This window comes from Mandrillus leucophaeus, unplaced genomic scaffold (genome assembly GCF_000951045.1).
Source record: "Mandrillus leucophaeus isolate KB7577 unplaced genomic scaffold, Mleu.le_1.0 Scaffold473, whole genome shotgun sequence".
Classification (NCBI taxonomy): domain Eukaryota; kingdom Metazoa; phylum Chordata; class Mammalia; order Primates; family Cercopithecidae; genus Mandrillus; species Mandrillus leucophaeus.
The window spans coordinates 511,266-521,803 of NW_012105065.1; the positions used below are offsets into that span (position 1 = coordinate 511,266).

The 10,538-nt window shown below is 36.6% G+C and overlaps 1 protein-coding gene across 1 annotated transcript in view; it reads left to right on the plus strand.

The window, feature by feature from the left end:
* SPATA4 (spermatogenesis associated 4) overlaps positions 1-10,180 on the plus strand; it is an 18,558-nt gene extending 8,378 nt beyond the window's left edge. The window contains exons 2-6 of the mRNA XM_011995121.1: positions 1,188-1,317; positions 1,813-1,931; positions 2,042-2,262; positions 6,275-6,391; positions 9,951-10,180. Of these exons, the coding sequence (XP_011850511.1) occupies positions 1,188-1,317; positions 1,813-1,931; positions 2,042-2,262; positions 6,275-6,391; positions 9,951-10,063 (700 nt within the window). The 3' untranslated portion in view covers positions 10,064-10,180. The remainder of the gene's footprint in view (positions 1-1,187; positions 1,318-1,812; positions 1,932-2,041; positions 2,263-6,274; positions 6,392-9,950) is intronic.
* Positions 10,181-10,538: the final 358 nt, after the last annotated feature.

A 10,538-nucleotide genomic window follows, 5' to 3' on the forward strand; every position in this document is an offset into this window, starting at 1 on the left:
ATATATACACACACACACACTGGTAAGGATCAGTTTACCCTCTGTCAGAGATGGCATCTAGTTTGAGAGTTATCAACAAGTTTTTAAAGTTGCTGCTTAATTGTAGGCACTTTGTACGTAACTGGCAGTTAATATTTGCTCTGGGAATCCAAACTAAATTCTATAAAAATTAAGGCAATGAATCTTTTGTAGAACTCTGGTTTAGTCTCTCCTTATCAGAGAGGCATAGGTTCCAAGATCGACAGTGGATGCCTGGAACTGTGGATACTACAGAACCCTCTGTCAGAACACATTTCTGTGTATGTCTTCCATCCACAAATTTAATGCCTTTTTAAAAATCTTAACTAAGCACTTATCACACACTGTGGCTGAAAGTTTTTCAGTTTGAGGTGTGACGGTGAAACTATCAAGAATTTCTTTTTCTTCATATTTCGGGGATATAAGATTCATTCCTACCATTCTAAGCATTCTTACAACTTTCTATTAAGTTAAGAACTTTCATCTTTTCACCCAAAGAAAGAATTTTATGGTTTCTCTGTGGCATATCTGAATCACCAGCATCACTACTCTTGCACTTTGGGGTCATTATGAAACAAAATTAGAGTGACTTGCACACAAGCACATCACACTGTACAGTTGATCTGATAACTAAAAGGTGACTGATGTGTACAACGTGGAGACTCTGGACAAAGGGAGGAGTCACATTCTAGGCAACACAGAGCAGGCAGGGAGATTTCATCACACTCCCAGAACAGAGTACAATTTAAAAGTTACAAATTATTTCTTGAATTTTCCGTTTAATATTTTCCGACTGTGGTTGACCCAAGGTAACTGAAACTGCAGAAAGCAAAACTGCAGATAAGCGGGGGACTAGTTTACTAATTTGTCTTCAGTATTTCTTACAAAGATGCCACTGAAACTTTAAAGTGCATATGAATCACCTGGGAATCTTGTTGAAATGCGGATTCAATTCGAATTAACAGGTTGGGTTCATCAAAAGAACACCAAAGCCTTTGAAATGTACATAATCTTAGCGAAATTCCACAGTAGGTTCTCCTTAGAGCAACGGTCCAACAACACTCATTTAACAAGATACTTTTAGTATGGAATATTAGGCTAGTGTTAATTATAATACAAACTGCATAATTAACTACACTTTATTTCATTTCCTAATTGCCATGGATCAGAGATTTTTCAAATGGCTTCCTAATTGCAGAAATATTCAGTATATATTACCCCTGGGAACTTGGATTATCATCCTTTGAAAATGGGACCTCTTTAAAAGTCAAGTTGGATAACTGGGCACAGTTGGAGAAGGTATGTTAGCAATCATTTACACTTTTAACTGTTAAGATGTTTGTTGTAAAGTGTGCCATCCTCGGAGCTTGCAGTGAGCTGAGATCCGGCCACTGCACTCCAGCCTGGGCCACAGAGCGAGACTCTGTCTCAAAAAAAAAATAAGAATAAAAATAAAAAATAAATAAAGTGTGCCATCCTAATTTCCTGGATCTCTACAGGTGTGTGTGTGACTGTGTGATACTGAGTTGGCAGCTGGTTCCTTTATATCACAAAGTTTATTAAATTCCAACTGTTTATGTCATGAATCACCTAGGAAATTGAGCATAATGATTTCCATTAGCATGATAAATACTGATTGGTTTCCCTGCTGAATACTATCTTTTAATAACTAACGCGTTAAACACAAAAAATGACTTGATAGGTAAATAAAAGGGTGATTAAAGTGAATTCATGGTACTTGGAGATTTTTATAGAATTTCTTATGATAAAAACATTTTCTTTCTACTATTAAAGTTCCTGGCAAGAAAAAAATTTAAATTACCTAAAGAACTAATCCATGGAACAATTCATTGTAAAGCTGGAGTGCCTGAAATATTGATAGAAGAGGTTTACACTTTGTTAACACATCGAGAGTAAGTTCTTTGTAATTTCCTAGTAATATAATTTAATGTGAAACTTTTGATAATATAAATCTCATTACTAAAATGTTGCTTATCAACAGTATTTTATTTTTTATTTCCAGAATTAAAAGTATCCAGGATGACTCTGTGAATTTCACGGACTATAGTTACCAGAGGCATTTACCCCTGGTTTCCAGGTCTACAGCTTCAAAGTCTATTAAAGATAACATTAGGTTATCAGAATTACTAAGCAATCCCAACATGCTCAGCAATGAACTGAAAGCAGAGTTCCTCATCCTTTTACATATGTTGCAAAGAAAATTAGGCAGAAAATTGAATCCAGGTAAGTTTTCCTTGGAAACGGCTGAGTTCTTCCAACTCTGTCAGGCTATTCTTGAGCACAGATGAAAGAAATGTCTGCACTGGCCCATTTTGCCATCTTCTGTAACTGGTCTAAAGGGAAATGACTTCTTTAATGCTAGCAGTGAAATGATTTATTAGCATTGGAGTGGTTTATAAATCAATTTTTTTGACGAAGGCATAGGTTAACATAGTATACAGACACTTCTTTTAGAAAAATGTATATGTTTATGAAAGATTCATGTAAACTTTCACAAGAAATAAGTTCACATATCAAGTAACTAAGGAGTTTACAAGTTAAGCAGGACACTCATCCCTTGGGAAAAGCCTGGATTCCCATGATTCACTGTGGATGCTGTCTACAGTGTGGACAATGTTATCCTTTCCATAGTAGGCTTGTTCGGATGTAGATGGTAGAGCAGATTGGAACTATCATGGCAACTTTCCAGAGATACCACTGAAATCATTCTCTAAGTACCCAAACACAGCATTTGCCATCTGCATTGCCAGAATCACTGGCAGGTGGCGGAGTAATTGAACTTTCGCTCTATATTTGTTTGTTTGTTTTTCCAGCAGTTACTCAGGATACCGCTCATGTATTGAAATCTTATTTCACTTGATTCCAGACATCTATAGAGACCACATCATTTCTGTGGCACCCAAACATTCAGGAAAAGAGGCAGATGTAGGTCATTAGGATTTCTCTCACCTGTGAGCTTTTTCTGAAGAAAACCATTTTCTCTCTGGTTTCTAGCAAGAGAGGAAAGCACCAATTTTAACATGTCCTAAAATTGTGAGATGGATATTTTAGGTTTGGTCCTTCCTTACTCTGTCCATTCTTCCATGTCTTATATTTTGTTTTCTCTTCCTTGATTTTTTTTCATCTCTGGCTTTACTCATGAATTCGTGAGTAAAGAAATAATTCAGGTCATTAATGAGGAGAATTTTATCTTGAAACACTTTGCATGTTTTTAAACAACACTTTGCTGTGATATTTATCACACACGCAAGTACATAATGTATATGTACAATTTAAAGAAGATGACTAACGATGAACACACATTTGTATATCCCTACGTACGTTAAAAAAATAGAACGTTACTAATGCCTTTACCTTCCCCTTTGTGTCCTCTTGTGTCCTCGGACTGCATTCTCCACATTCCCTTCCAAAGGTAACTACCATCCTGCTGCCTTTGTTTGTAATTTCCTTGATTTAAAAATCTAGGCCGGGCGCAGTGGCTCACGCTTGTAATCCCAGCACTTCAGGGATTAGGCAGGGCTAAGGCAGGCGGATCATGAGGTCAAAAATTTGCAACCAGCCAGACCAACATGGTGAAATCCGGTCTCTAATAAAAATACAAAAATTAGCTGGGTGTGGTGGCGGGCGCCTATAATCCCAGTTACTGGGGAGGCTGAGGCAGGAGAATGGCTTGAACCCAGAAGGCAGAGGTTGCAGTGAGCCGAGAATGTGCCACTGTACTCCAGCCTGGGCGACAGAGTGGGACTCCATCTCAAAAACAAAAACAAAAAACAAAGAAAACACCAAACTATACTTACTATTTATATATTATTCTTTATTTCATTTACCTATATATAATATTTATATGTTATTTTTTATTTCATTCATATATATTTTTAACTTTAGTTGATTTTATGATACTCTGTAGTAGGCAGAATAAGCCCCCCTGTTATCCATGTCCTAATCCCTGAAACCTGTGAATATGATACTTTACATGGCAAAAGAGACTTTGCAGATGTAATTAAAGTTATGGACCCCAAGATAGGGTGTGTGTGCTGGCTTATTCAGGCCAGACCTGATCTAATCACAGAAACCCTTAGAAGCGGAGATCTTTCTTCAACTGGAATCAGACACATGTAGCAGAAGGAGAAGTAGGAGATCTGGAGTGTGATAGGGTCTCAATCTGCTATTGCTGCAGAGACAACATGGAAAGCATGAGAAGGTATGTGGTGCAGCTTCCAGGAGGAAAGAATTACCTTGGGCTGAGAGCCAGGCAAAAAACAGGGGCCTCAGTCCTGCAAACATAAGAAACTGCATTCTGCCAACAAGCTGAGTGAGCCTGGGAGAAGATTCATCCCCAGAACTTCCAGAAAGGAATGCAGCCCTGCCAATACCTTGCTTTCAGCCTCTGAGACTCTAAAGAGAGGACCCAGACTTCTGTACCGTGAGATAAAAAGGGCTGTTTTAAGTTATGATATTTGTGGTAATTTGTTATGGCAGGAATGAAAATCGAATGCAAACTCCATAGTTAACACTGTTCCCATAATGAGATTATAAATATATCCTCATATGTTTAAATTGATTAAAGTGAAACCTTTTAAGATTTAAACCTTTTAAAGTTTAAGTTGATTAAAGTGAAAACTTGTAAGCTGTTACTTCATCTGCAATCCACATGAAGAAGCGATTGTCTCAGCCCCACATTTTGAGTAGTGTATCCTTTCCTCACTTATTCGTAATGCCCTCTCGTGTTTCAGTTGGTGTGTATGTATGGGTCTGTTTCTGAGCCCTCCATTCAACTTTGTCTACATGTGTGTCACTTTAGCATGGTGTCTTAATTATTATTGCTTTAGAATTAGTGTTGATACTTTGTAAAGTCTTAAAATTTGTTCTTCTATGAAGTGTTGTTTCTATTTCATCCACAGTAAATTTTATTGTTATGAATTTATTAATACTGCCCACTGTTATATGTATTCATATCTAACATACTATTTTGAGTTTTTTTTTTTTTTTTCCTCTTTTTCTGTTTCTTGTTTTCATCTTACCTATCTCTTCTTTTTTGGACCAAATTTTTTTCCAAAGATTTTTTCCCCACTAATTTTGAACATTTTAAATCTCTACTCTTTTTAGTGCCAATCTATACATTTTAGCATGCATACTTATCTTAGTCTAAAATTAATATCTTCACTCTCTTCCTGAAACTGCAAGGACCTTAGAACACTATGACACCGATCCCTCCCTGCCACCCCTTTACCTCCCTTCAGTGCTTTCGTTGTCTGGCATTTTAGTTCTGTCCAGTTATATTTTAACACCACAAATCAGACATCACTGACTTTTGTTTAAAAGTCTATCTTTGTAAAAAACTAACCTGCATCTCTGTTGTCTTTTGAACACATTTTTTCTTTAGCTACAGGTCATCTCAACCTTTCCAAATCTTGAACAGTACTCTTTCTCCAGTCTTGATTCCTGAGACTGCTGATTTTAAACGTTTCTCATTTGTGGCCAGAGTAATTAATTATGATAATTACAGTTCTGGCAATGTTACTGACCAGAGTTGTGTTTAGTGTTGATAGAGTATGACTGGTGAGTAGGAATTAACTTAGCAACTTCTTCAAGCCTCAGTGAAGGATGAGCTGCAGATGCAGAGGAGGAAGTGATCTTTAGAAGCACAAGGAAATGGCCCAAGTATTTCAGCTTACAGGATTAGTTAAAAAGAAATATGGGAAACATGGAAATAATTTTAATTCACAATTTTTATCACATAAAATGTTTGCAAAATGAAAGGTACTGTATGATTTTATCAAATATAAAACTAGATAAAACTAACCTACGATGATAGAAGTCAGGATAGCACTTTCCTTTTAGAATACTGTCTTGGAAAGACATGAGGGGGCTTTGGGGTACTGGGAATACATCATTTCTTGATCTGGATGATGGTACCCTCAGTGTATTCACTCCACAAATTCATGGGAGTGAACTACACTTATTGTTTCTTTACCTTTTTGTACATACTTTATAATTGAATAGAAACTTACCAAAGACTAACAGGAACATAAACATATTACCTTTAAAGTAATTATTTTGTGTATTAAATATATTGTGAGCAATGCAGGGAGGGATTATTTATGTATTCACACTACTCAGGAATATGATAAACAGAAATTTAAATGATTTACTGAATTTTTAAATTATGGCGTCTTACTTTGACAATGGCCATTATGACTTTTTAAGAAATAACTTCTTTGTTCATATTTTATAGAATGGTTTGACGTGAAACCAACAGTGGGAGAAGTTACTCTCAATCACCTTCCTGCTCAAGCCTGTGGGCACAGATATAATTCCAAAGTTACAAGAGGAAGAGTTGCCCCTGTTTTACGTAAGTTTTAACTCTTTGCTTCTTAAAATTGATTGTTTTTTTTTTTTGCTTGACTTTCTTCAATTAAAGTTTTTAAAAACGGTTAAATAGTTAAAATGTTGGTGTAGGTCAACTTTCAGTCCTATACTGTCAATTACATTGGTATGCAGTTCTTTATGGTAAGTGAAGGGAACATGTGGTCCGCTAAGTCGCTGCCCCCTCCCCAGCCTGCTACAATCAGATCCACTTGAGTTTTGATTTATGCTTAAATAGGTGAGTCCGAAAAACGTCAGGGTCATAGACTTGAAAGCTCAGTTCTTTAGTAGTCAGAAGATGAGTCCGTGAGTCCTGAGACAGATATAGATACTTGCATACTAAGAATTCTCAATCAGTTGTATTACGAGAAGTCACTTGATTAAACCCTGTTAATTCAGAAAGCATTTATACGACATCAAACTCTAGCCCACGGTCCAAATTCAGCCTGTTGTCTATTTTTGTATAGTTCACAAGTTAAAAATAGTTTTTACTTTTTTTTGGAGATGAAGTCTCACTCTGTCACCCAGGCTGGAGTGCAGTGGTGCGATCTCGGCTCATTGCAACTTCCACCTCCTGGGTTCAAACGTTTCTCCTGACTCAGCCTCCTGAGTATCTGGGACTACAATGCACGCTGCCACGCCTGGCTAATTTTTTGTATTTTAGTAGAGATGGGGTTTCACCGTGTTGCCCAGGCTGGTCTCGAACTTCTGAGCTCGGGCAATCCGCCCTCCTCGGCCTCCTAAACTGCTTGGATTTAATGGTTTAAAAAAAAAAAATCAAAAGAATAATAGTAATTCCTGACACATAAAAATGCTATGAAATTCAAGTTCCCGTGCTCATAAATAACAGGGAACAGAGCCACTCCTGCTCAATTTATGCCTTGCTTATGGCTGCTTTGACACTACAACAGTTGGTTTGAGTAGTTGCCAAAGTGACTGTCTAGCCTAGAAAGTTGAGTTGCCAGATTTAGCAAATAAAAACACAGGACAATGCAACAAATACGTTTGAGGACATATTTAGGACATAATTTTACTAAAAATTATTCACTATTTATCTGAAATTCAAATTTAACTAGGTGTCCTATATTTTATCTGGCAAGCCTACCACAAAGCCTAAAATATTTACTCTCCAGCCCTTTACAGAAAATGTGTGTGGACCTCTGCTACAGATTATGTTTCCTGACCTGTTGAAGCATTTCACCGGGGATAAAAGTTCTTTGTTTACATAGAGTCTTTGAGAGCCCTGCCAATTTTCCTTTTTTTTTTTAAACAAAAACAAAAACAAAAAAACGAAAAAAAACTTATGATTTTCCAGAACCTTTAATATGCTAATATGCATTGTAAATACTAAAGAGAAGAGAGGCAGAATGAAGTGTTTTCCAAACTCTATTTGATCACACATCACTATTTGGTTTTGCTTTGCTTAATGGTCTTGTATAACTAGTGTTCCTCATAGCACACTTTTTAATGTCCAAACATCAGGCCAGCCCATCAAAATCCCGTTAACTCTTCATCCACCTGAGGCATAGTAAGCATAATAGAACCAACGGAAGTGGATAACAATGTTTCAATGGGCCGGGCGCGGTGGCTCACGCCTGTAATCCCAGCACTTTGGGAGGCCTAGGTGGGCGGATCACCAGGTCAGAAGATCGAGAAAATCCTGGCTAACACGGTGAAACCCCGTCTCTACTAAAAATAAAAATAAATAAATAAATAAAATTTAGCTGGGCGTAGTGGTGGGCACCTGTAGTCCCAGCTATTTGGGAGGTTGAGGCAGGAGAATGTCGTGAATCTGGGACGTGGAGCTTGCAGTGAGCCGAGATCGCGCCACTGCACTCAAGCCTGGGTGACAGAGTGAGACTCCATCTCAAAAAAACAAAACAAAACAAAACAAATGTTTCAATGAATAAAATGCATCCATAGTTTCACCTTTAGATTCTAGGAATATATCCTGTCCTTCATGCCTTAACTTCTTCTGTTGGTGACATTTGTGGTGAAAGTTCCAGCAGGGAGGGAGGTGAAGCCACAGGGACAGGGTGAGCATGGGAGGAGGGGATCAGGAGGTATGGAAAGGAAACTGCAGGTAAGTTTTGTTTTTGTGTTTAACTTGCTTGCCTCATTCCCCTTATGATTGACTGAATTTCACCGGGGCAGGGAAAGAGCAGGGCCACCTGCTTTGGGACCTGCAGTGAAAGGTAGAAAGTAGTAGTGATGAGTCACAGCACGGCTTCCTTCCTGTGTAAGAAAGAGATGCAAATAGACTAGAGACAGAAATTGATGCCTGCTGATATTTGAATTGCTAAAGAGTATTTCTCATTTTTGTTATTTTTTTGAAAATCTTCAAGGTTCACATATGAGTTTTTAAAAAAACTACATGCTATCATTACTTCAGATCAGGATTCCAAGGAAAATGAATTTTTGCTTTTACAATTTTAATAATGTATAAGCTGCCATAAATAACTCCTCCCATTTTATTCTCTACTGCTCTTTTTTACGATTCTCTGGATGCTCTTTTATGATTCGCTTTCACCTCAATAGTCTTGCTCTCTTTGGAAAAAGAGATGGTTTTATGGAAGCCTTCACTGGACAAGGTAGATCAGGATGGGAAGGTGAACATACATTTATTTTTTTTACGTGTCTCAATCCAGATATATACTTGGATTCTCTTAATCTAGGCACACAGTAAATTAATCAATGATGTGGATTCAGCTTTGGTAATTATATGGATGAGAACTATTAAGTGTTAAATCTTCTTTTCTAAATTTGTTCAAAGGATTTCATTTCAGTTTCTGAAAAGAGGGTAAATAGTTCAGGTCAGTTACCATAGTTTGATAGTTAATGGAAGGAGGAGATGCAAAAACACTCGACTGTAGGAACTTAACTCTATGTTACCATCTAAGATTTCATATAATGACACTGAAATCACAGGCTGTTCATCTGAAAATCTTCTAATTATCAAACAGGGTGGCCAAAATTAATCATAATATAGGTTATTACCTTTGCTTTTTTCTTTTTATAACACTCAAGTTCCTCTACTTGTTTACCTAAATTTAGTATCTAGCAAAATTATGGGTCAATGGAATACAGATGTCTTAGTTGCCACTGGCCCCTCCCATTAGAACTGAGTGACCTAAAGAGTCTGGGTGGCTAGCTGGAATGCCTCAGTGTAATCAGAGTTCCAAAAACTGTATTATGAATCATGGACGTTTGTCAAATCTAAGTATAAAATTGTGCTAGTGTTGCCTCAGCTGCTTTCTGAAGCAATATCTAAGAATAGTTGGGTCATATTCAGTATCAGATGCACCAAAATAAACCCTGGAGATTTTTAGGCTGATGACTTTTGGAAGTGGCTGACATTCAGACTTTTTTTTATCCATGAGTACTATAATCCGTGATTTAAATATTCTTGTTTACCAGGCATTTAGATTAACTGTGCTCGACCTGTTGCCAATCATTCTGCATATATTTGATATATTAGACATGTTGATGCTTGTATAAATATTTAGTAACCATGAATTGATTTTAATTTTATTTAAATGCCCTAGCAAATATAGGTAATGGTGGCAATTCACACAGAGAAATACATGTGAAGCAAGCTGGACAACATTCTCATTACTCTGTTATGAAACCTATCAGAAACATGGAAAAGAAACCTTGAAAAGCACCTGTCAAATGACTTTGAAGAAATGATGCCATCATCTCTCGCCATAATAAAGAAACAGAATCACCCAGTATTGAATGTATTTCAATAATAAATAGAGTGGTGTCTTTTCCATAATTGTGTTAAAGAACATTTCTTTTCCATTCAATTTGTTTATTAAACTCCTATGCCAGGTACTGTTGAAAATACAAAATTAAATAAATTAATACAGAATGAGCAAAAATAATTTTAAAGGTATAAACATAATTCACCATGATGAGTAAGAGTTCTTTCTAATAATTTTGTAGGAATGGTAAATCTACTTCTTAATATGTTTTCCTTATTAGAAATGAAAAGTTATTGCTTTGCCTATTATATAGTTACATATCACATTCATTAATTAAATTTTATTCTGAATGATTATTATACTATGGCCCATAGAACACCTTGATCATCTCTAAGAACAGCCTGAACTTAAACCATTAAAAAGATA